Below are 23,715 nucleotides of genomic sequence, written 5' to 3'. Positions count from 1 at the left end.
TCGGCAAGGCAGATGTATCCACTTTATGCAGATGTGGCTGGTTAAGGCTGATGATCGAGCTGTAAGACATTGTGGCTGATAGCATTATTGGTTCTCTATGCCCAGCCAGCACACGATAGACCGGAGTCAATATGGATTTCTGTACTAAACAAACTCGGAATGAATATCATTAATACAAGTATTATAGACTCTATACAGCTGTGTATATATATCAAGTATTTGTGAACCTATTATAGTATAAATTGAACCATAAATTTTGACTTGGGACAGTTAAGTCACTCAAGAATACTTTGTTCAACACACATGCCACCGTTATCCTACCATAACCTCCAACCACGCCCATTTCGCCTTTGAAAATAGAATTATTATAGTAAAGCATGAGGGGAGTGTACACCGAGGGATTGCAATCAAATTGTCTACTCTAGGTCTAGCCCGTCACAGTCTGCAAATAGCTGGTCGTTCTTTCATTATCATATGTCCTTCCAGGCTTCAAAGCCCTTGCCTCTCCAACCCCATGCCACGAGGTAATGGTCAGCAAGCAAATTCCACTCTTCAACCTCGTCAAGGCCTTCGAGCTCATCCACCCTTTCTTTCTCATCCGATGAGATCCAATTCTTCCAGATAGACTCAACGGTCCTGGCTTTGGAAACTTGAAATCCGGCCTCCTTGAGTCGTGTCTCCTGGTCTGTAGGCTCGCAGTATACCTCCAATGTCGGCATGTGAATCTTTCGAGCTGCCAAATTAGCCACCATCTGCTTGCCAAACGGATCATTGGGTTTGACAGGTTCATAGATTATGATGGAGAGATCTGGCATCTGCTCGGTGAAGTGTTTAATAACGTCCTTGCCCTGGCTCGTCTGGAGATAGCACAGGCAGCACTCAGATACTAGTAACGTGGGCACGCCTGGCTGCAGACCTGGCAAAATCGGGGACGTGGCTTTCGCGAGGTCACGCAGGTCTACCCCATGACACCAGTACTGGCAATTGTTTGGCAGCTGGGTACAGCTCCAAGACGAAGTTGAGAACGTGTCGCCCTCAGCTTGATGAGGATCAGGGGTAATGATGTTCCGCAAAGCTGGTGTACCCTGCACAGTCTGTCGCTTTTTGGCAGATATTGTAGGAAAATCTACTTCGTGGTAGATGAGCCCTGCCACATTGCTACGGGAGAGCAATCGGAAACAACGAGTATCGGTTCCCGCCCCGAGTGACACAATCTGCTTTCTACTCGCTTCGGAACCAACATCAGAAGACAAGAAAGCATCGATGAGCCGATCCAACCCTTTGGTTCGTGTGTAAGTCCCTGCCTTCAGCCTTAGCACTCGCCGCGGCAAACATTCGAGAGACCACTGCTGCTTCACCAGTCGCCTTCATCTCACCTCGATTGATTATGGGCAATCTCCTTGTCGGAGGGCCCATTTGGTTCTGTACAAAGTACTGTGCATATGGATCTTCCAGATAGCCCATATCTACGGCACTGAGACGGGAGACGGAAGCGTCAGTGTCGGTGCCCTGGATGGTGGTGTCGTGGCTTGGTCCTGATGCGGCACCACCCCCAAAGGGGCCCCCACGACGACTTCCCCGACCCCGCCCGCCTCCTCTCGAGCCCCGAAGAGAGAGGAGATTAGGTATCGAAGGTGCTGCCATCTTACGGTGATCGAATGACATGGACGGAATATGGCTGCGACTGAAACGAAGAAAGATGTAGCTTGGCGCTGTAGAGGAAGTGAATATGCATTCCCGAAGTGACGCAAACCCCCGCTATGAATAGGTAGGTATCAAAGTACGGAGTAGGTTGATCGGTAAACGGATACCGGTGGGGTCGTTGGAAAAGGACCAGGTTGTACCTAAGCTGCAGGTGGCGTGTGCTATTTTCAGACCTGGGGTCCCTGTACCTAGGCCTGAGACACCGTCACTCAATAATGCTCGCCTATTTGTGTCAGCGCTGCAAGATGTCCATCTGTTGACACACTTGGGCAGAACTACATACTTATCTTCCTGAGCCACCCCAAAGATTTTAAAAACGATGATATTCAATAAATGGGCATGCTTGTCTGGGACCACTGCTGACGGAAGAGGCAGAATGAAGTGGCGTGGCAGTTGAAGACGGCTCCGGGTTACGGCACGGCACGCAAAAGGTGTACATGACACCGTATTCACAACACCTGGGTATGTATTACGTGGGAGTGCCCGTTGCTCAGAGTCTTACGCATACCTACATTGTATAACTTCGATGAATGGTATTCCCTGTTAAGATACGTTTGATGCATGTACTACTTCAAGATCAAGCAACACCATTCTGTAGGTAAGGATGCACCTGTTGTTAGCCAAGCTTCCTACATGCAAGTCATAGAACATTGAACAGACCAAATGCCTAATCTAGGCGTCCATCAGACCCGACTGAAAGGAATCATTAATCTAGTGGGGAAGATTGGCAGTCTGTGGCCGCCCTGTACGATGGTGATGTAGCCATAGCGTCGCGTAGCGTAGGACTTGGCGAAAGGCCAGGCAAGCTGGTTAGCCCAGAGTTAGCCCACGGGCGCTTGCAATGCGTCGTCGGGTGGCGCAGCATAACAGCAGGTGCTGCCTAAGAAACATCCACTGGTCTTTCAGGCAGGGGAGCAGGGGGGATCGACTCAATTACTCATTCTTTTGGTTCCTCATAAAACCAGTCGGCCGCCTCTTCCGTTGCTTGTCTCATCTTTTCTGGCCTTTTATTCCATCAAGTCCAAGTTGCCTTTCATTGGGTTCAATTGGCCTTTTCTTCTATTTTCATAATTACAAAAGGTCTGTCTACTCCAAATATCGTTGCAGATTTGGTTACCATGTATAAAGACGTCGCCGCCGCCGTATACAAGCGGGCTGCCGTCGCCTATCAAGATGGCGACAGGCCCGTTCATCAACTGCCTGGCTGGTCCTGGCCGTTGATGTTTATCGATTTCCTTATCTTCATCCCCCTCTTCGTCTATGTCGGATACACCATGAACAACCTGTATCCGGTGCTCGCCATGATCGAAGACCCGGCTCCACCTGCGTACGACCCTGTATCGCTTAACGAGGATGACCAGTCCGTGATTGACGATTCGGCTCCCGTGGCCGACGAGGCTGCTCGTGCATCCCCGCAGACCATTCAGATCACCGCCAGCTTCCGCAACATCCACCGCACGCTGATCGGTATTGGTGGTTGGCGCTCCAACTTCCGTGGTTTCGCCTGCTGGGTTGCCCTTACAGTCAGCACTATGTTTGTCTATGGCATTGTCAGCGTGCTGCCAATCTTGAGCCACTTCAAGTCTATTGCTGCTCTGATCTCAGCCGTTGCCCTCGTCCAGCTGTATGCTGCCTGGTTGCACATCGTCATCTCGGCCCCCTCAGACAAGCATTTCTGGCAGCGTCTGCCCGACTTCAAGCAGACTTTCCGCGCCTGCGCCTTGCCAACCGCCGTATACTTTGTCACTCTCGAAATTCAGCAGGGCTTCCCGAAATTCCTTGCTCGTGTCATGGGCATGAGTGTCTGGAACCCCAAGAGGCCCGGAGAAGTCCCCCAGCCTCAGAGCAGTGACATCTGGAAAGGCCTTGTCGTCATGATCGTCATGTTGATTCTCACTATCTTCTTGACGATCCCAGCACATGTGATGCTCACTCGAGTCCAAGCATCTCTGCTGCCGGAGCACGACGAGACGATCGTTCCGTTTGACCGCTCGTTTCAGGGAACCCTCGAGCCCGCCATTGTTGGCGGCCGTGGCTTTGTCAGCATGAAGGATGCGTGGAATACTTTCTCCCGTGCTTCTTGGGTTCGACTTGTCAAGCTGTACCTCAAGATCTTCGGCGTCAGCCTCGCGCTCAATCTTGCATTCTCGCTTATTGTCGTCCCGCAGGCCGTCTTTATGATCAAAGCGAGCCAACCAATCCGGGATTAAGCGATGGACACCCCGGTGTTGACCAGAATTGCTCTCCCAACTATACTTCAGATGGGTGACGATTCGGAAGACAGGTAGTCGCAGCTAAATTATCAGAATGGAAGGAGAGTGTTTTCAAGCATCGTAGAAGATATCGCAACTGGCTTAAGGAAAGCAACTCGGGTTGGCTAAAATTAGGACACTTCGTGTCTGTAGTTTGAATTTACCATTTATCACTACATCGTACAATCTATGACTTTAAACTGTTTTCACCCAGCCCTGGCAGTCTTTACATTATATACGCATTGTTGCGAAGCCCGCTTGTATAGAATTACACTTCACGAGCCATCGGCTTGGATATGCAGATTGCATAATGAGAAGGGTGTTGCTTGTTTCGGCTTCAGCCTCCTCGAACTCAATCAAAGACGGTGGAGGGTGACGTAGAGGAAGCTCAGGTACGGGGAGACTAAGCTGGACCGGCCTTGACACCAATACACTTGAGGCTCACCAATTACCCCACACCAGCATAGCTCAGGTGGATCCATAGGACCCGACGATCATACCCAAACAACAGCCGCGGGGCAAGCGATCTCCAACCAAACCGCTGTCAACTCTGCAGCTACTACCTCTTCCCAATTTGACTGGACCATAAGACCTGATCATAGGAAGCCCCGGGAATCACCCCGTAACCCGATTCATCATGGCACCCTCGGCGACACTGCTGGTATGCGAAACGTCCTCTTACCCTGCGGCAGACCAAGTTGCGCGTGATTAGCTAACTCCCCGTGAATAGACGAGGATCAAAGTCCAACTAAAACTTGCGATCGCAAGATTGCGCATGGTGCAGAAACGAGACGAGGCTCTCTCGAAAGCCGCGCGGCGAACAATGGCCCAGCTATTGGAGGCGGGCAAGGTTGATTCGGCCAGAATCCGCGTCGAGAACATTATCCGCACCGATATCATCACAGAACTCCATGAGATCCTCGAGCTGTACTGCGAGCTCCTGATCGCGCGTGCGGGACTGTTGGAGGCGCCGCAGTGCGACCCGGGCTTGGAGGAGGCTGTGAAGAGCATCATCTACGCGGCACCGAAGACGGAGATCAAAGAGCTCCAGGCAGTCCGACTACTGTTTGGGGAGAAGTTTGGCAAGGAATTTGTCATGACCGCAACAGAGAACTCGGACGAAAAGGTCTCAGAGAAGGTGGTGAAGAAGCTCAGCGTAACGCCGCCTAGAGAAGAGCTGGTCACAGGGTATTTGGAAGAGATAGCCAGGGCATATGGCGTGGATTGGCCGAAGCGCCCTGCGAACCTGGGCGACCCCCCGGCGTTTGTGGACGATGATGTGGACGACAACCCCAGCGGCGGCCAGGCACAGAAGATTATCGAACCCGAAATACCGGCCGACAGCAAGGCAGCACAGGAGAGGGAAGACCTAAGCCGAGCCACACCACCGCGCACCTTGGGTCCGCAAAGCCCCCTGCATGTTAACCCGCCAAGTCCGTCGACCGAGAATCCTCGGCCCAAGATTACACTCAACTCGGCGGAACTGAAGCCCAGCAAGAAGATGCTCGATGCCGGTATAGCTAGCAAGAACACCGAAAGAAAGGGAAACCTGGGAGACGATGTACCCAGTGTGGATGATCTTGCAGCACGCTTCGCGGCTCTGAAGCGCTAGGGACAGCGAACATACTGTTTAATAGCTTCATCTTGTATTCTTCAATGTTATGGGCGGCGTTCCCTGGAGTTCTGTGTTGATAGTCATATTCTCTGTTAAACTAGGTTGGACTCCTCTGCGTTTCGTGGGCTTCAATTCAACATATATTTCTTACCAATCAGGGCCCCCATTTGGTTCTGGGCACACTTGTGTACGCATGCTGCAGGGCGGGAAGGTGCAGCGAGGTCTTTTGGGGACATCTAGGTAGTCTTACAAACGGCGATATCTTACATCCGGTTTCTCGATATGGGATGTTCTGCTCATGGGTCTGCTAAACTAAATATCATTCAAGATGCATTTGTTAAGCAATGGACTCCTTTCACCTACTCAGTAGATTGTTAGATACCAGCAGGTCAGTTTTTTCGGCTCGGCAGCATTATACATTAAGTAGGTACCTTCCTCCTAACATAATTGAGTGTAAGCAACCTGGGCGGGCGATCCCAGAAAGACCTGAAGCAGGGACGATGGGCGAGAGCACTGTTACGGCCAAACGGACCATGCCGGTTTCCCCTGCAAGCACCTCTCCTGGAAATCAAAAATTTGATCTGGCTGCAATTGGCCAGGCAAGAAGATCACGTATGTAGGTAGGTAGCTCGTCCTCCGCCCTCCCCTCAAAATAACACCTAGAAATCAGCCCAGATTCCTTACCACCGCCTCAGCGCAGCCCAACGTCTTCTGGAATCATGTTTCTGCGTTAACTTGCATCAAACAGCCTGGTGATGTGGAATTAGTCACGCACTGGTCATATGCTGCATAGGAAGGAAAGAGCAACCTCCCGCAAGCCCATCTTTTGATCACCTACTCCCCACTAAGACATTGCCCTGTAAAAGGTAAGTACTTGGACCCAAGCCCCCAAACATGCGTACATTTATTCATGGTCCCTGTTATTCAAATCAATCAATGTTTGCCTCCAGGGTCCCACAAGCTTGATTTATGAATTGCTGACCAAGTTGGTCTACAAGAAAGCCATGGGTCCCCATGAGAGTTCCGAAGCACTCGCTTCCATGAGCCTTGATCAAATCTCCCTCGTTCAGCTCGAAGATAACATTGACCGTCATATTCGGATCAATGGCCATGAGCAGCAGCTGGTCAACCAGTACATGGAATGGCTTCACCAGCAAGTTGTGAAGGACATCTTTGCGCGAGAGAATACTCTCGTCTCCGCTTGGATCCAGTCTCTAAGAAACCGCGGGTTTGAGGACAGCACCATCTATTCTTCCTTCAAAGACTGGAAGGATATTGTTGACCAAGAAGATCCCTCGAGCCGCCGCAGGTACTTGATGGTTGATGATGAGATCCGTCAAGTCCTCGAGAGCAAGCAACATGCATCGCCCCAACCTGACAGCCACATTCACAGCTCCAGATCTCATCTGATCGATACCAATGATCAATCTGCAGCGTTGGAGGTTTCTCCACCATCCAGCACCGAATATCCGACCAGGGTGGGTGGCAGGAAAAGGACAGGTGCCAATGATACACCTGTTGCTAACAACAAACGTGCCAAATCATTCCACGGTCCCGGTCAGGACTTGCAATCTACGGAGGATCTGCCTTTGGTAGATGAAGGAGGTAAGCTGAAATTCTCCAAGGAACCTAAACTGGTTTCAAGGGACAGACCGTCATCTGCCGATTCGGAATCTCCAGAGCAGAGGTGCATGCGTCTGCGTAACCGAACAATACCTATCATACTCAGCCCACAGCATCTCCAGCTGGAAAGCAACGGCAGCTCAAGCAAGAAGCCCACGAGAACTAAACATAAACAAGCAGTAAATTACAAGGCAGATGTGAAGAGCAAAAAAGCGCAGCCGTATCTATGCAAACGATGTAACAAGTCTGGTAAGTCCCCGACAAAATCCTGCCAGATGTGTTATTGACTCTTGGCAAGGTCACATGGTCCAGGAATGTCCGACCAACATGGACCCTTATTACGATACACCACCCGCCCCTGACTATCGATGTGACTTTTGCGGAAAGGTAGGGGTTCATCTTGGAACTCTCTGCCCTAACAACAACCGCCGTTCGTCACTCACCTTCAGGCGAAAGGAATATGCTGCCAGACGCTTGGCAAAGGACTTTGAAAGTCGGAATGATCGTAGAGAACGGTCGCCTGTTCAGCTCAGCTTTCCATTTCGCCAGTATTCTGACAACTACCGCCCAGCAAGCTCCTCTCGAGCTCGTGATGAAAGCACAGATAGATACCGCCCCAGCTATAGAGAAAGGTCACCTTCCTTCTCTAGCGACACTTCTCACACGCATGGCACAAGAGGTAGTAGACCCGACACTCCGGCACCTCCTGTCAGATCTTCACCTTTCCGCGAACCGCCCTCCTTTCAGGTCACTCCTGTGAGAGAGTCAGGGAAAAGCAGGAAGAATAGAAACAGGAATAGAGACACGTATCGACCTAGCAAGAAAGATCGTCGCTCGAGGTCACCCAAGCCTGACGGAAACCACTCCGTTACACTGTACAAGACAGAAACAGAGGGCAGACTCTCCTATGATGATGAGGACCTGTTTGTACAGAACACTCAGGCAACTCCCTTTGGGGTAGATGACACACATAACAGCAACGTGCCATATTCTTTATCTCAGGAGGACGAACCTGTAGCCGGCCCTGAGACCTCTAACCTTGATCGGGAACCCAATAAGCCAGCTGCTGCTGAAGCACTCGACTTCCTGCACACTCTGAGCGCGCAGATGGACTCTATGTCGGGAAATATTGATGATGCCACTGAGACTGGAGAGGCGACTCTGATCGTCGATCCAGATGGCAACCAGTACCGAGTCCTCACGAATCCACCCTACAGCGAATCAGCCATCCGTCTATTTCCTGGACTGGTAGCTCTGATCGTGAATGCCCGTCCCAGAAGAACAACAGCGGTTGATATGATGTGCTTGGAGAGCCTGGAAGGCTTGAAAGACTTGAATGACGCGACTTCAGACACCAAAGGTAAAAAACACTGCAAACCAGTATACTCCTATGTTCTCCAATCTACTGACACTTTTCGGAGCTGATACTGGAGAGCCAATTCAAGTGAAGGGGTGGTAATCCACCACTCTCAGTGGTACAGTTTCAGGTTTTTCCTGGACTTGCCCTCGATGGTGGACGACGATGAGCAACAATGATATTCGCAAACTTTCTTTGGGGTGGTCGCAGTGGGCAACAATCATGGCCGACTAGTACTTGAGAGCGGCTCATCAATTGCTTGGAGTGAAAAGTCGAAACAAGCCAGGGGTTGTTACCACCTTGGCATTTTGCCAGGACAACAGGGAATTTGGCATGATTTGTGTCGCTTCCTATTCTCACGATGACAACGATGTATTTGCTCTGAAGTTTGGTACCGAGACAATTGCTATTCTATTCCCGTACTTGGGGGATGCTGCATGCTGTGTAGGAGAATGTCAAAGAGCTCCGCCGCTATATGTTGTTTGCGCACCCAAGTTTCCTGTGTCAAGATATGGTGTCTGCCATGTCCAGTGATAATGTATGATTTGAGAAAAGAACTCGCCTTTGGTTGTACTAGTTTGTACGTGCATATTCAGGTACATCTGTTGACTATGGTGACCAAACGTACCCTGGTGCCCCCTATATTGATAGATCGATCCTATTGAAAGTCCGTATGCAACATGGTCAAGGGGCCATTGATATGGCCCCCAAGGGAAAACCAATGGCCATTTCTAAGGGCCGAGCATTAGGAGCTCTTACTGTCAAATGACTTATACCAATGGCGGGGCGACAATAATAGTACTGGTATGTAACCCACAGACAGGAGACTGATACCACAGCTAAGGACTGACATAATGTGCTCCCCAACCGGTTTAAGAAAGGCATGAGTGGGATTGCAGTCTGGGTGATCTTAACATGGGCAATCAGAAAGACTACCGTGTATTGGAAACTCGGGCCTCGGTGATGCGAGCGACCACTTTGCCAGAGCTGTTTATGCATTCAAAATGCTCAGATCGTATCCTAATCCTCGGACTCCCAGACCGAAACTCTCTTTAATGCCACTTACGCCAGACGCCATGCCAATGGATTTGCACTCCTGATACAGCCGTATCAGCATATAAAGCAGACCGATGGAACACCATTGCACCCTTTATGGGCTACAACCCGGCCAGGCGTGCGTTTGCTTACTTGCCACCCTTACTGCTTGCTACCAAACATTTATTATTTCCTTTCTTTTTCTCTTTGGGTTTCCCTCCTATTCCAGTTTGTCCAGATGTTCGAGGCGCGTTAGGACAACCTGCTTGCTCGTTTCCTCGATCTCACCAGCAAGGAAGACTTCGTCGAGGATAGCGTAGACCTTGTAGAAGTTGAAGACCAGGTCGAGCTCGCAGACGTTGCCGAAGAAGGCGTCGAGGACCTCGACGAAGAAGTGGATGGCCTCGAGGAAGGCCAGCTCGTTGTCGTTGGTGTCGACGCAGGCGCAGAAGAACAGGCCGGCGTACCGCCGGTAGACGATCTTGTGGTTCCGGAACTCGACGAAGTTGCTCTGGTACTTTTGGTCGCGCGGGGCGACGAGGCGGTGGACCTGGTTGTCGGTAGGGCCTTTTGTTAGTGACGGCGATGAGGGAGGATGAGTAGAGGCTGGTCGCTACGCACTTCGCCCTTAAGCTTGACTTTCTCGTCGTCGCTGTACGGAGAGTACCATTTCGCTAGGCGCGTCTTGCCTCTGCGCTCGCACTCTTGTTAGTTATTTGCGCCAATGGGTGTGAGCAATTGGGGAGGGCTCGTCTTACTGTCGGTTCTGGACTAATATGAAGGAGAGCATTTTTGCGGTAGCCCCTGGCCGTGACCTCTTTCTCCCCCTTTGCCGGAGGATTGCAATTATTGTTGTTGCCGGGGCGGGATGATTGGTGTTCAGGGCCGAAAAGTTGGAGGAGGGCGGTACTCTCCAGAAAGGAGAGATCCAAGACCCCGGGCTCCCGTCGCGCAATTCCATAGTGGGGGGAATACCCTTACCTAATAGGCACTAATTACCTGTAAGCACTTCAAGGATTACACTGGGACTGATCCCCTTACAGCAGCTACCTCTCAGCGACTCACACATTACAATCCTGACTTCCAAACTTCTTGAAGTCACCCGAGGTTCCGAATAGGAAGAAACCAATGTGTTAAAGAGAGTGTAAACAAAATTTGACTCGTCCCTAACCGTAATGCATCAATTCCTATTTTACGATATCAACTGCAACAAACAAGAGTAACATGTACATGCATGTCTGTCTTGTATGCCGCCATCTTGTGGCCTTTCTGCTTCAGGTACGCCAATATATAACCCAATCCGGACATGAGGTCGTCAAGGTCGAGAGCGGCTTGCTTGATGACATATGCTTTCATACAATGTTACATGCATTGGGAGAAGAGATCTGTCTATTGGTGTAGCCCTATAGTTCTTTACTGGCCGACCGGTTTAGAACTTGTATGTTTCGCCAACCAACTCCTCTGTCTTCTTCCAGCACTCTTCCGCAAGCTCAGGATCCGTCGCCCAGGGCTTAGCCAAAGCCGGGTCTGTAGTCAAGGCGCAATCTTCCAGGTAGTAACCCTCTCGGTTCGCCAGGTCGGGGTCTAGAGCCGCAACGAGCGTTGTGGAACAGCCCTGCTGCAGCGTCTTGTAGGGGTTTTTCGCAAAGTATTCGGCGATGGATATGCCTTGGATGACCCGACAGACCTTGTCGAATACTTCCATCATGTGCGTCTCGTCCCCAGCCGCCTTGACGTGGTCCTGCAGGTGCGTCGCGATGCCACCCGGGTGCACGGCGTAGGTGCGGATGCCGCGCGACGCCGCCAGGCGCCGGTTCAGTGCCACGCCATAGAGCATCTCGGCCGACTTGGCCGAGCCGTAGCCGTCGTACTCGGTGTAGGTACCCTCCTCGGCGAAGTTGGGGTCCTCGAGGTTGAAGGGGCGGTACCGGTGGGCAGTGCTGCTGACGAGCACGATTCTGCTGCCTGCGCCGGCGGCTAGGACCTTGGGCATGATCTTGTTGGTCAGCACGAAATGGCCCGTCAGGCTCGCGGCGAGCTGGAGTTCGATGTTGTCTTCGGTCAGCGTGTAAGGACAGGCCATGACGCCAGCGTTGTTGATGACGACGTCGATCCGGGGGATCTCGTCGTCGTTGAGGATGGCCTCGGCCGCCTTCCTGACGCTCTTCAGCGAGGCCAGGTCGGCCTCAATGAACTTCACTCCGGTGCCCGCGTTGGTCTCCTTGATTGCGTTGATGGCGTCTTCAGCTTTGGCCAGGGACCGTCCGACGAGGATGATCATGGCTGGTGATCCATGAGCGAGGCTGATGACCGTCTCCGAGCCGATGCCGCCTTGGCTGGGACCCGTCAAGAGGACTGGTTGTATCTGTCAGTATGGTATAACGCTGACACGGCCGTGATCTGAGAGCTTACAAGTCCTTCCTTTGACCTGGTCAGCAAAGTGGCGGACCACAGTGATGCCGTCGGTGGTAGCTCCAAAGGTAGTAGCCATGGTGGTTTGGTATAGATGATATTCAAGATGCGACAACCAGGCCTCGAGAGAACTCTCGTTTTTTTGACTGTGAATGATGCCACTTCGTATATCAACCAGGCCAGCAACAAGCAGCCTTTTATACCATAGCGCTCGCCAACGTAGACCCTCCTTGGTTGCCAAACCCCTTTAAGCCCGGGTCTAAACTCATCGATTCTTGATCACTTGCATGTTAGCAAGGTTTGTTGGCAAAGCCAACGTCGTGTAACAGTACTGATACCGCGACTGCCGCCTGCTCCGGCGAGTCCCGGCATCACCTCATACATAGTGTTCACTCATCGTCGTCATGGTGGCTGTGGGGGCCGGTAATAAGAGGTGCAATCGCCGGGAACCTGCATATGTTTTCTTTATAAGCTTAGTCAAGCAAGACTATACGACCGACGCATGTAAACCATGCGGCTGAGTTTGCGTTCTGCAGGGTCCATAGTAATCGCTGTCTGATATGCCCGGCGGCACGTCTTGTAGCCGCTTAAATCCGCTAGGTGCATTAGTGGTCTCACAGCCATTGCAAATTGTACGAACATCGTATACTAAGCGAGGGACTCCCCAGCGATGTTTGGTATGATGTTGCAGAGAACTAGATTTGATCATAAAAGAACGACAGAAGCCGGCAGCCCGTGGTCAATATGTATGTCCACGGCTTGATTGCTCCAGCGGTAAGTCCCTACACCCTTTTCAGGCACTCTGATGTACATGTACTTAACTTATACACCTGCGTACTCCTGTCAGTTCTAAGCCTACCTACCTGTTGTAACCGTTCAAAGAGCGCCGCAGTCACAACTTCTTCAAGACTGCCGAATAAGTTTTCTTTGCCATGGATATCAAGAGCCCGATGCGCCTTTGCGTATACTTACTGAAGCCCGATTTGTCTGTACGTGGCACGAAGAAAACATCAAAATCTTTCTGCACCAGAGGTCTTCTTGAGAAAATCATGACAGTGTCACGTACTCAAACAGCAACGCCTAGGAGACTTCGTTTAGTCATAATTGACTGAGTCGGGGGTATCAAAGTAGACCGCCTAGTCATTATCTTAGATGGGAGACAACGAAGCGTACAGTGCCCGAGTCTTTGTTGTTTCTCAATCAACATAAGTTGCTCTTGACGATTGAACCAGTAGGAAGGGGACATCCTCTCAGGCAGGAAGAGATATAAGAAGGACATCTAGGCGACACGACAGGTGCCTCTGACTTCAACTATTAGCGCTCTTGCCCTGCAAGTGCCCTGCAAGTACCCCCAGGCCGTTTAGAAAATTGGCGTTCTGGCCCGAGCGCGACGTGCCATTGATTGGGCTGACCGCATACCTACTACGTGCCTTCCATGTTCAGCTTCTAGCGCAATTCCATACTCGCTACTTGAGGATTGCGACCTTCAATCGTCCTCATCATCATTGTTATCACCAACACCATGGCTGCGGGATCCGGCACCAGCGATGCCTACCCCTTCAAGCTTGACCCTGGTAGCAGCGACGGAAAGGCCTGGGCAGACAGCGACTTCAACTCGGGTCACCAGATCCTGCCGGAGGATGATAAACGCTACATCGCCTGGCTGTTCAGGCTCGGGTCCCTGCTCCGAGACCAGTTTCTGCCCGGCCCTGAACACCAAGGTATGAACCGCATCGCTTAACAAACACGAAAGAGTATAAAACCTAACCAGAACAGATCGTGTCTATTTCCTCGAAAAACTGCCAGACCACTACCATATACGCTGCAAAACAGGTATGCTCGACTGATGGATGGTTATCCTTCTGGAGTCTGCCATTGACCACTCAGTATAGCCCAGAATCGCCTAGATTATTATCTGTATGGTTATCCTCATGGCAACAAGCCCAAGGCTTTCCGATCGCCCAATGACTTTTTCCCACGTAAGTGCGCTTCTCATCCTGCCCTCTCTCTCCGTCTTTCCTCGTCTTTCCACGCAACATCATGTGAGTTGCAGGTCAACTCTTTTCTGACCTAACTAGATCTTCTTTGGATCGTTGGCGGGAACAAGGATAAAGGTCTCTGCTCTTGTCAGCTCTGCAATCCGGAACAGGCAAAGCCATCGTGGTGGCCGCAGCCAGCCCCTGCTCCTGCACCATCAACCTCGTCAACTATAGCGGCTCCAAAGGGGGGCTCGTCTATATCCACAGGAACTGCAGCAGTCTCAGCAACGCCGATGAGTAGGACCGCCTCTGCGTCATCCACGGTTTCGAAGCCTGCCCCAGCTGTCAAGGCAGGACAGCAACCCATGAGTGCGCCTGCACCTGCTCAGCCCAAGACCATTCCTGGGCCTGTGTCCACTGATCCCTCTACTCATATACAAAATCCAGTCCTTGCTGGTAACCAAGTGATGGCCACTCCTCAACCAGAAGATAAAGCCGTGTTCCGGGAGGGCGAAGCTGTATGGTTCTTAACAAATCCTACATGGCGTTTAGGCATAGTCCTGCAGAAACTGCCAGCCGAGACTCCAGAGGGCAGGTTGCGGTATATGATAAAGCAGCTAGCACACTCACTTCTGCAGCTGGAAACTCACCTTAGACCCGAGAACGAGATGCGGCCCTTCCTTGCATTCAGTGTTCCAGCCGTAAACCTCCCCGAGTTACAACACACTTGGGTACGGAACGCGCTGTGGAGCCAGATTGTTGCTAAATATGCCGGGGACAACCCTTCCAGACAGGAGCTTGTCGGCGTGGAAGGATCTAAGAAAGCTTTGATCGAGATTGACCACTCCTATTCTCTGTTCAACGTCATATCGGACTCGAGGCCCAGTGGCGGTAAACTTAGCGTCCGAGGTATTTTCCTCGGCGCAGAGAGAATCAATGTTGGCGAGGCCGTTCGAATACGACTCACCCCACAAGAGATGAATCCGGCATGGCCCAAGAACATGCCTACCTTGATGGTCCTCAAAGAGATCTTCACTGCTAAGAGTGGTGAAATCGACGGCCTGTTTTTCAGCGGTGATATTTATCGTCTGGAGGAGATTCCCCGTCAGCAACCAGCCATTGAACAGCCTCAAATACCACCTGCAATGTTCAATGAGAAGGCTTTCCGTGACGAAGTCAGAGCAGCAGCTGGTACTCACTTCCAATGGGTACCCATCCTACAAAACGTAACGAAGGACGAAACGGTGATTAGAGGCAGGTTCTACGAAACCTCGCGACTGATGGCGATTCTTGACCAGAATAAATTCGATGCAGCTCTAGCTAAGGGCGAGGTGGAAGACGTGCAGGCGTATCTGAACAATCGTGCAGATTCCAAGGGCGTATATGTTGGACGGAAGAAAAGCCGGCTTGAAATGCTGGCTGGTGCAGTTCCCGCCAATTTTGTCTTGCCCCTACCTGCAACCATCCAGGAAACTAATTGATATGCCGGTTTTGCGGGTGTTGTCTTCAGCCGAGACGAAGGAAATACTCTATATAATAGCTTCAAGGGTTCATGAAGAAAACCCATCTACCGTAGGGCTCAAAACATCAATGGCTTGGTGGTAGCTAATGGTATTGACATCGAAATTGAATGTATCTGCCCCTATCTCGAAGCATGATTCCTATAAGTTTCCATGCGTAGTGACTGTCTTCATACAAGAGTTCCCCTTGGTTCGGATGTCTGACTGACTCATCTACGGCTCTGCCCCTATAGGTGACCATCGCCCAGCCTCTACATCCTCACTAATGCGCTTCACTACTTCGGGCGCCAGTGGCTTGAAGAACGTGGCCTTTTGCAACCATGTTTCCTCATCCAACGTAGACACTCGGCCTAGCACGCTATTTCGATAGGGATACCGGCCATATTCTTTTAGGATGGGATAGTGCACGTCGAGCAGGGCACAAATCCAAAAACAGCCTGCTGCCACGCTGCTTTTGCCGTCATCTCCTTTCGGAGGCCCCTGGCGCGCCTCCAGCATGCGAGGAAATCCGTACAGATCCCAGCGGACCCCGTCGGGAAGATCTCGGTATGGGTCGCGGACGCCGCCTCCGCGCTCGCTCTCCACCAGCACGCGCAGCTCCTCCGTCATGGCCGTGGCTTGGCGCGCCAACGCCTCGTGGTGCACGATGGGGGCCATGAACCATAACCGCACCCAGACGAAGTAGTCAAGCGATACGTCGTCTTTCCACCGCGCCCAGCTGTGCGGCGACTGCTCCTCGGGCAGCGCCCGGAGCTGCTGCGCCAGACCGGCCGCCAGCTCAGCGAAGTAGCCATAGACCCAGCGGTCGTCCAGGGGTCCATCCAGGAGCTCCCTGGGCGCTTGGTCCAGGACGAGTTGGAGGCCGAGGGCCTGCTCCGGGAAGGACGGGTCAGCAGGGGGCGGCAAGAGGATCTCAACCAGGTCTGGTATATTGATGTTGGCGAGGCCCATGGAGGCGAGGGTCTTCAAAGCTGGGAGGGTCTTCTGATGCAGGATTGCGTCTTCCTCAGCCGTGATTGTCTGGTGCGGCGTCTCACGGAGAGCGCCGCCGAAGAAGGTCCAGTCGATGGCTTCACTGAAGTCGATGGGTGCGTGCTTGTCCCAGGGTAGCTTCTGGGCCAAGGTCAAGCCAAGGATTTCCGGGCTTAGGAGGGCTTTTAGATCTGCTGCTGCTGCCATGGTGGTTACTTGCGGATAGTCCCCAGTGGTCTACATATACTGTGTTTAGAGTGAGGCAAGAACGTTGATCTGTGTAAGTCGTGATATGAGAGTTGGTGGTGCTCAACGAGAATTCGGGGATAGCTATCCTCCTGCCTTGCGGGGATCTGTCTTACAGGGGGCATGGGATTGGCGGGCAATCGTCCATGGAGGAGGTGAGATCTTAGCATTTGACACACACTCTCTCACTCCAACATGCATTGATCTCGCCCAACTCATGGATTCTTGCAACATGGGCACGCCGAGAGAAGATCAGCTGTACCAAGCGGCCGATTCATCACTGTATACTTCTACTTCGTGACCCAAGAAAATGCAGGGTGGGTTGGCCAAGTTGCCTTCACAACACGAGCTTCAGAATTTGGTTGTAATGTTTACCACGATGATGAAAAGCACATTAATCAGCGTTGTTTCCGAAGCTATCCCCGAAAACGAGTTGATAGAACTTCCCGGGCCTGTCAAAATGCAACCTGACTCACATGCTATGAGTCGATTTCCTTCCCTGGCCAAAGCTCCTTCTGCCCGCTATGCGACTTGTGACATGGATATGGGTTTGAAACGCAACATGGATGGCGCGGACTCAAGGACTTTAAAGCCTAAGAGGTAGGGTATGTATCTGGTATGTAGATGTAGGTATGTATGCACAATGGAAGATAGTCACCTCGCAGCAAGTCCTACACGGTAATACAAGTGATACAGAGGGGCTTCTTCTCGTGGATACCAGCTTCTACCAGTCCACAGGAACTGTGCAGGTAGCAAGCAGGCAGTAAAGAACGGCATAGGTCTTGATTACCTGCATTAAGTACAGGAAGCTATACCATGCATGTGGAAAGCTTTACGGACGACTTGCTCTAAAACTTTGTCGGCCTGAAGCATTGTTTCGCGGAGGCATTCGCTAAGCAACATTATGTTGCGATGTGTTTGATCAGGGCCAGCGAGATTGGGCATCCTTAATGCCATCGGGCAAGAGACATAAGTCAATCATCTCAAGTCTTGAAAGTATAATACGGTACCGGGGAGGTTTTGTGAATTGATAATCTTCAAACGACAACAAGTAGGACTTCTTTTCTTTTTCTTCAGAGTTGCCTTCGTTCTTTTCCCCCTCACATCGTAATCGTCTACAAGTAAACCCCCGCCCTATCCCATCAACAGTAACCAAAAAGAGGAATAGGCAAGAGAGCTCTCGACTAGGGAGGAATATTGAACCCACCTCTGCCACTTGGGAGGGGCTTCTTTGCCGAGTTCCCTTTTGGAATCTCACCTCCCAATGCAAATCGTCCTTATTCGAGTCTGAGGTTTGCTGAAGGCACCAGTCGGTTGGTCGGGCACATCGAATGTAAGTAAAGTATTGATTGGAACCTAGGGGGACAGGAAGTTTTGTTCCTCCAGTGCAAGCCACGTTTTGGTCTCTTTCTTTGTCTACATCATACCATCCATACCTGCATCCTTAAGAAACCCGTCTGATTCGGGTTGTGTCATCTTCCTTTGTAGCGACTTTGAGAGAGAAACATCCACAGCACCCATCTGGCGCCCCGCGTATGTTGACCTCGCAACAGTCGGCCTACGACTAGCCTACCAACAGCATTTCCCTCCTTGACCGACCCGATTCCCACCATTTGAATTGCTAAGGCCGACGGCACATGGCGAGACAGGAGCTTTGAGTTCAAAGCAGGAAATTCAAGCTGCCACTACAGCACTCGATGTCCCGTTCCCGACCGGATTTGCTAGTACGTACACAACTTTACTTATTCTGCTCGACTTGGCCAGTTCGACTGGCCTTGCCTGTGCCTGTTCTATGTGCGACTTCCCCCTCTCTCCTTTGGCATCTCCCGTACCTACCTGCTCACCCCATCCATCCTGGCTATCCCAATCCGGCCACCCACAACAGAAAAAACCACCCCGCCATCCATCGTCATCGCTGGAGCGCACGCATCCTCCCCTACCTGTACACACACACCACACTCTCGCACACTCACTCACACACGCACACCACCCATCATTACACACCCATCCACGCTCTCCCACAGCGCTCCTCCTCGCGCCACTCCTTCGCGAACCCCGGCCCAACAATCCCGACCTATTACCTTGGTGGGCTAATGTAGCCCAGCCGCCTTGGGGGGTTTGCATTTCTACCTGTTTCTCTACCACCTTATTGCGACCGCAGCCACTAAACTGCTTTGTCTTCCCCCCCACTAACGTTACGGCCCGTAAGGTCAAGATCCTCCTTCTCGGAAACCGAAGACTTCCACTTTTTGCAATCCATTAGTCTGCGAATCTCTTGGTCGCTCGATCTTAGGTGACCCTTTGGCCATAATATCGTTACAGGTAGCCGTACTATTCGGCAGCCATTCGCTCTAGAGCCTCCCGCGTCCGTCTCTGCTCAACCAACAAAGATCGCGCCGTCCCACAAAGCCTGGCCCCGCGCGTGACGACGCGCAACCCGCCGCCAGCATGAACGAAGAAGAACAGATGTCCGCGATCTACAAGAAGATCGAGCGCGAAAAAGCATTGCTCAATGCGGCTAATTCCATGCTCCAGCAGACGGGCAACGAAGATGTCCGATCCAGGATCAACAGTCAGATACGTGATGCCCGGCGAAATATCAGCTTCTTTGAGGACAAGCTCCGAGACCTCCAAGTGAAACGCTTGGGGCAAGGAGTCGACAGCATGAGTCTCAGCTCCGGTTCAACGGCTGTCGGTTCGCTGCGCCCCAAGAGCGGCTCGGATCTTCTCAACGAGAGCGAAGGGCCACCCACGCCGCCGCCCAAGGATGCCAGTGGTGGTGGTGGTGGTAGTGGTTACACGGGGCAAAGCGGCGATCGTGCATCGTACGGTTCGGCTCAGTATAGTCAGATCGGGGGCCACGGCGACCTTATGCCTCCTCGGCATCCTTATGCTCCTCCGGGGCCTGGCTCCGGCATGCCTAAAGGCAGACCCAACTTCACGAAGCTCGATCTCATCAAATACGACACTCAATACCTTGGTCCGCGCATCCAGCTCATGCTGAGTCAAATCCAGTTTAAACTCAACGTCGAAGAACAGTACCTCAAGGGCATCGAGAAGATGGTGCAGCTATATGGAATGGACGGCGATAGGAAGAGCAAAGCAGACGCAGCTGCCAAGCGAGTCGAGAGTAAACAGAAGATCCAGCTCCTCAAGCAAGCATTGAAGAGATACGAGGAACTGCATGTTGACGACTTTGAGTCTGGCGATTCCCAAGATGGTACGTTTCTATATGGCTCTGATGTGCATTGACTAACAAACGTCTAGATGACAGCATCAACACTCCTAATTTGAGGAAGCCTCTTACTGGTCAACTCTCGTTCAGGGTTATCCAGGTCAGGGAAGTCGACCATGCTAGTACCGCGCGGTTCTCCCGGGGCCCCGAGACTTTTGTTGCCGTCAAGGTAGAAGATAACATCGTCGCACGTACCAAAGTTGCACGCAATGATAGATGGGAAGGCGAATACCATAACATTGAAGTCAGGGAGGCCAACGAGATAGAACTTACAGTCTACGACAAACCTGGCGAGCATGCCCTCCCCATCGGTATGCTGTGGGTTCGAATTTCGGACATTATAGAAGAGATGCGCCGTAAGCGAATCGAGGCCGAAGTTAACAACTCGGGATGGGTATCTGCGAATCAGATTGGCAACTCGGGCGCACCACCTGCGCAGTTCCCGATGAACCCCCAGCAGCCCCAGTTCAGTCCGCCCCCTGGGTCTCCTGGCTTCCAGAGCCCGCCACAGCAGCAATCCTTTGGCGCTCAAGCTGCCCCGCAGATTGCTAACCAGCCAATCGATGCCTGGTTTGCCCTGGAGCCCTCTGGCGGGATTCACCTCCAGCTGAACTTCACGAAGATGAACAAGGACCGTCGGCCCGTAGATCTTGGTCTTGGTCGCAAAGGCGCCGTTCGCCAGAGGAAGGAGGAGGTTCATGAGATGTACGGCCACAAGTTCGTGCAGCACCAGTTCTACAACATCATGCGATGTGCGCTATGCGGCGACTTCCTCAAATATTCCGCCGGCATGCAATGCGAGGACTGCAAGTACACCTGCCACACTAAATGTTATAGCAGCGTTGTTACCAAGTGTATTAGCAAGTCTAACGCCGAGACGGATCCGGACGAAGAGAAGATCAACCACCGTATTCCTCACAGGTTTACGCCATTCTCCAACGTCACTGCCAACTGGTGCTGTCACTGTGGTTATATGCTTCCATTTGGCAAGAAGAACTGCCGGAAGTGTTCAGGTAAGAATGTAATGGTTTGTTTCAGCCGACTGCAGAGGCTAATAATACGTGTACAGAATGCCAATCTACAGCCCACGCTGCATGTGTGCATCTCGTACCCGACTTTTGTGGTATGAGCATGGCTGTGGCCAATCAAATTCTCGAGGGTATTCGGACCCAAAAACAGCGTCAGTCCAAGGTCTCATCGTTGAGCGAGAAAACCCTGCGGCAGGGGAAGATGAGCCCGTCAAGCGATGGCCCGAGCTCTCCATTCGGTGGTGTTCCTTCCTACACTGGAAGTATCGCCTCACAGGCATCGCAAGAGGCTACCAACGCGGCCAAGGCCATGTATGGCGGCCAAACGTCTCCGCAAAGACCCATGCATCCGGAGCGCACCTCAACCGGTGGGTCTATGGCTGCCGCCGCCGCAGCCACGGCCGCTATGAGCGGCACGATGGCTTCCCAGGGCACTCGTCCCTCGCCTTCGCAGTACTCGGATCCATCCGCTGGCCGGACTGGGGGGTACAGTGGTGGCGGTCCCGTGGACCCCTATGAAGACCCGTACGCACAGAGCCAGGGGTACGGCGCTCCCCAACAACCCAAGTACAATCCTCAAGCGTATGCCAATGTCGATAATTATTCCAGCCAGCAACAGATGCAGCAGCCGCAACAGATTCACTCTGGTCAACAACAGATGCCCCCGCAGCAGTCGCAGCAGGCTATGTATCAACCGAGTGCCCCCATTATTCCCAAGCCATCCGCAGTTGAACCTGTGTCCTCCGCCGTGTCTACTTCAGGAGCCCCTGGTTCGTCTAGAAAGCCGTTGCCTCTTGCAACAGATCCGGGAACCGGCCAGCGAATCGGCTTGGACCATTTCAACTTCTTGGCTGTCCTTGGAAAGGGTAACTTTGGAAAGGTCATGCTGGCAGAGACGAAGAAGTCTAGGCGTCTTTTTGCCATCAAGGTTCTGAAGAAGGAGTTTATCATCGAGAACGACGAAGTGGAAAGCATACGTTCGGAGAAGAGGGTGTTCTTGATTGCCAATCGAGAGCGACACCCGTTCCTGACGAACCTCCATGCCTGCTTCCAAACAGAAACCCGAGTCTACTTCGTCATGGAGTACATCAGTGGTGGTGATCTGATGTTGCACATTCAGCGCGGCAAGTTCGGGCCAAAGCGCGCACAGTAAGTCATGCCTGCTAAGTTGTAGCCACTTGCGGCTAACCTCCTCCAGATTCTATGCCGCCGAGGTCTGCCTGGCTTTGAAGTATTTCCATGAAAACGGCGTCATTTACCGTGATCTCAAACTTGACAACATCCTGTTGACCCTGGATGGTCACATCAAGATCGCTGATTACGGTCTGTGCAAGGAAGACATGTGGTATGGTTCTACCACGAGCACATTCTGCGGCACCCCTGAGTTCATGGCACCGGAAGTAAGTTATAGTTGAGAGAAGGATCTGGGCCGCACCGATGCTAACATGCTCTGCAGATCCTACTAGATAAGAAGTATGGCCGTGCCGTCGACTGGTGGGCGTTCGGAGTGTTGATCTACCAAATGCTTCTACAGCAGTCTCCGTTCCGCGGTGAGGACGAGGACGAGATTTACGATGCTATTCTGGCAGATGAGCCGCTCTATCCTATCCATATGCCGCGAGACTCTGTGTCCATCCTGCAGAAACTTCTCACCAGAGAGCCTGACCAGCGCCTTGGTAGCGGGCCCACCGATGCTCAGGAGATCATGAACCAGCCTTTCTTCCGCAACATCAACTGGGACGACATCTACCACAAGCGAGAGACCCCGCCGTTCATGCCGCAGATCAAGAACGCAACGGATACCAGCAACTTCGATTCAGAGTTTACTAGTGTTACACCTGTACTCACTCCCGTGCAGTCGGGTAAGTTGATCTCCCTTCCTAATCAAATTCTGGTGTGCTGCACAGACACTGACAATCCTTATAGTGCTTTCGCAAGCCATGCAAGAGGAGTTCCGCGGCTTCTCGTACACGTCCGACTTTGACTAAGCAACTGGTGCGCATGATATCCAACATTAATTCTTAGGGCAGTCCAACGCGGGTAGTATCCAATTCAGTACTCGATCAGTCCCCCCGACACAGGATATCGACAAACCACAGCGGGTAACGTCCAGTATGTTGTCGCTGCTTGGTTCTCCTCGAACGACTGCGGACAATTGGAATGCCCGGAGATATCGAGTAAATCTGGGTCTGATCATGTTTCGTCATTCGCTCTTCCAGCATGTTCTACGAGAAAGCGTTCGTTGTTTTTGAATTAGTACGACTAGGTGGAAAAAAGCGAGGAGAATGTGCTGACTAGCGGACGGCTCTTTGGAAGAGCCGGAAGTGAAAGTATAAAAGGTAGCGTTTTAGAGAGCAGTCATATGGATGTGGAGGGTGCCACTTGACCGATTTTGCAGGAATGGGGCATACGGAGGCCTATCATCTCGTGCAGAATAGGAAGGGGGGGGGGGGGGTGACTGGCAATGAGGAATGCCTTTTCAGGGGAATACGCATCCTGGCATGGCTGCATCTGGTTGACTTTTATCCTCCCACCCTCAGGCTCCGAGATCTCCATTACCCACTTCAAATAGAAAGCAAAAGTCCCGATAGCGGCTGATGTCTAATGGATTACGATTGCTAATACAACATTTTACTGTATTCGAGCTTGTTCTTTGAGCTTGAGCCTGATGTGCCCTGGATAGTTAGCTTGGCGATAAGGCTATATACGGCGGCCTGATCTGGTATAGTATGTGCTC

At 51.9% G+C, this 23,715-nt stretch overlaps 9 protein-coding genes across 9 annotated transcripts; 5 read left to right on the top strand and 4 right to left on the bottom strand.

Moving 5' to 3' along the window:
• Positions 1 to 470: 470 nt before the first annotated feature.
• On the bottom strand, positions 471 to 1,644 carry PG985_004235 (leucine carboxyl methyltransferase 1; the record flags this gene model as incomplete). Its single annotated transcript, XM_066824004.1, has 2 exons — positions 471 to 1,279; positions 1,320 to 1,644. The coding sequence occupies 2 exons, from the start codon at positions 1,642 to 1,644 to the stop codon at positions 471 to 473; spliced, it is 1,134 nt and encodes a 377-aa protein (XP_066687164.1).
• Positions 1,645 to 2,822: 1,178 nt separating this feature from the next.
• On the top strand, positions 2,823 to 3,914 carry PG985_004234 (ubiquitin conjugating; the record flags this gene model as incomplete). The annotated part of the gene is made up of 1 exon (XM_066824003.1): positions 2,823 to 3,914. The coding sequence occupies one exon, from the start codon at positions 2,823 to 2,825 to the stop codon at positions 3,912 to 3,914; it is 1,092 nt and encodes a 363-aa protein (XP_066687163.1).
• A 679-nt stretch (positions 3,915 to 4,593) lies between these two features.
• PG985_004233 (uncharacterized protein) lies at positions 4,594 to 5,568 on the top strand (the record flags this gene model as incomplete). Its single annotated transcript, XM_066824002.1, has 2 exons — positions 4,594 to 4,617; positions 4,687 to 5,568. 2 exons carry the CDS (start codon positions 4,594 to 4,596, stop codon positions 5,566 to 5,568), a joined length of 906 nt encoding a protein of 301 aa, XP_066687162.1.
• Positions 5,569 to 6,521: 953 nt separating this feature from the next.
• PG985_004232 (uncharacterized protein) lies at positions 6,522 to 7,585 on the top strand (the record flags this gene model as incomplete). Its single annotated transcript, XM_066824001.1, has 2 exons — positions 6,522 to 7,443; positions 7,470 to 7,585. Coding segments are annotated over 2 exons (1,038 nt in total), but the record flags the coding sequence as incomplete, so codon positions are not given.
• A 2,221-nt stretch (positions 7,586 to 9,806) lies between these two features.
• Positions 9,807 to 10,376, bottom strand: PG985_004231 (AP-2 complex subunit sigma; the record flags this gene model as incomplete). The annotated part of the gene is made up of 3 exons (XM_066824000.1): positions 9,807 to 10,136; positions 10,208 to 10,277; positions 10,345 to 10,376. 3 exons carry the CDS (start codon positions 10,374 to 10,376, stop codon positions 9,807 to 9,809), a joined length of 432 nt encoding a protein of 143 aa, XP_066687160.1.
• A 639-nt stretch (positions 10,377 to 11,015) lies between these two features.
• Positions 11,016 to 12,077, bottom strand: PG985_004230 (retinol dehydrogenase 13; the record flags this gene model as incomplete). Its single annotated transcript, XM_066823999.1, has 2 exons — positions 11,016 to 11,941; positions 11,999 to 12,077. The coding sequence occupies 2 exons, from the start codon at positions 12,075 to 12,077 to the stop codon at positions 11,016 to 11,018; spliced, it is 1,005 nt and encodes a 334-aa protein (XP_066687159.1).
• Positions 12,078 to 13,520: 1,443 nt separating this feature from the next.
• On the top strand, positions 13,521 to 15,458 carry PG985_004229 (uncharacterized protein; the record flags this gene model as incomplete). The annotated part of the gene is made up of 4 exons (XM_066823998.1): positions 13,521 to 13,719; positions 13,775 to 13,831; positions 13,891 to 13,977; positions 14,077 to 15,458. The coding sequence occupies 4 exons, from the start codon at positions 13,521 to 13,523 to the stop codon at positions 15,456 to 15,458; spliced, it is 1,725 nt and encodes a 574-aa protein (XP_066687158.1).
• A 252-nt stretch (positions 15,459 to 15,710) lies between these two features.
• Positions 15,711 to 16,676, bottom strand: PG985_004228 (uncharacterized protein; the record flags this gene model as incomplete). The annotated part of the gene is made up of 1 exon (XM_066823997.1): positions 15,711 to 16,676. The coding sequence occupies one exon, from the start codon at positions 16,674 to 16,676 to the stop codon at positions 15,711 to 15,713; it is 966 nt and encodes a 321-aa protein (XP_066687157.1).
• A 2,487-nt stretch (positions 16,677 to 19,163) lies between these two features.
• On the top strand, positions 19,164 to 22,966 carry PG985_004227 (protein kinase C; the record flags this gene model as incomplete). The annotated part of the gene is made up of 4 exons (XM_066823996.1): positions 19,164 to 19,935; positions 19,983 to 20,963; positions 21,020 to 21,676; positions 22,905 to 22,966. The coding sequence occupies 4 exons, from the start codon at positions 19,164 to 19,166 to the stop codon at positions 22,964 to 22,966; spliced, it is 2,472 nt and encodes an 823-aa protein (XP_066687156.1).
• Positions 22,967 to 23,715: the final 749 nt, after the last annotated feature.

The sequence above is a fragment of the Apiospora marii genome (genome assembly GCF_038362585.1).
Source record: "Apiospora marii strain CBS 49790 chromosome Unknown utg000003l_segment0_segment0, whole genome shotgun sequence".
Classification (NCBI taxonomy): domain Eukaryota; kingdom Fungi; phylum Ascomycota; class Sordariomycetes; order Amphisphaeriales; family Apiosporaceae; genus Apiospora; species Apiospora marii.
Note: the sequence above shows the minus strand (reverse complement) of the source record. Positions and strands in the feature narration are given on the sequence as shown.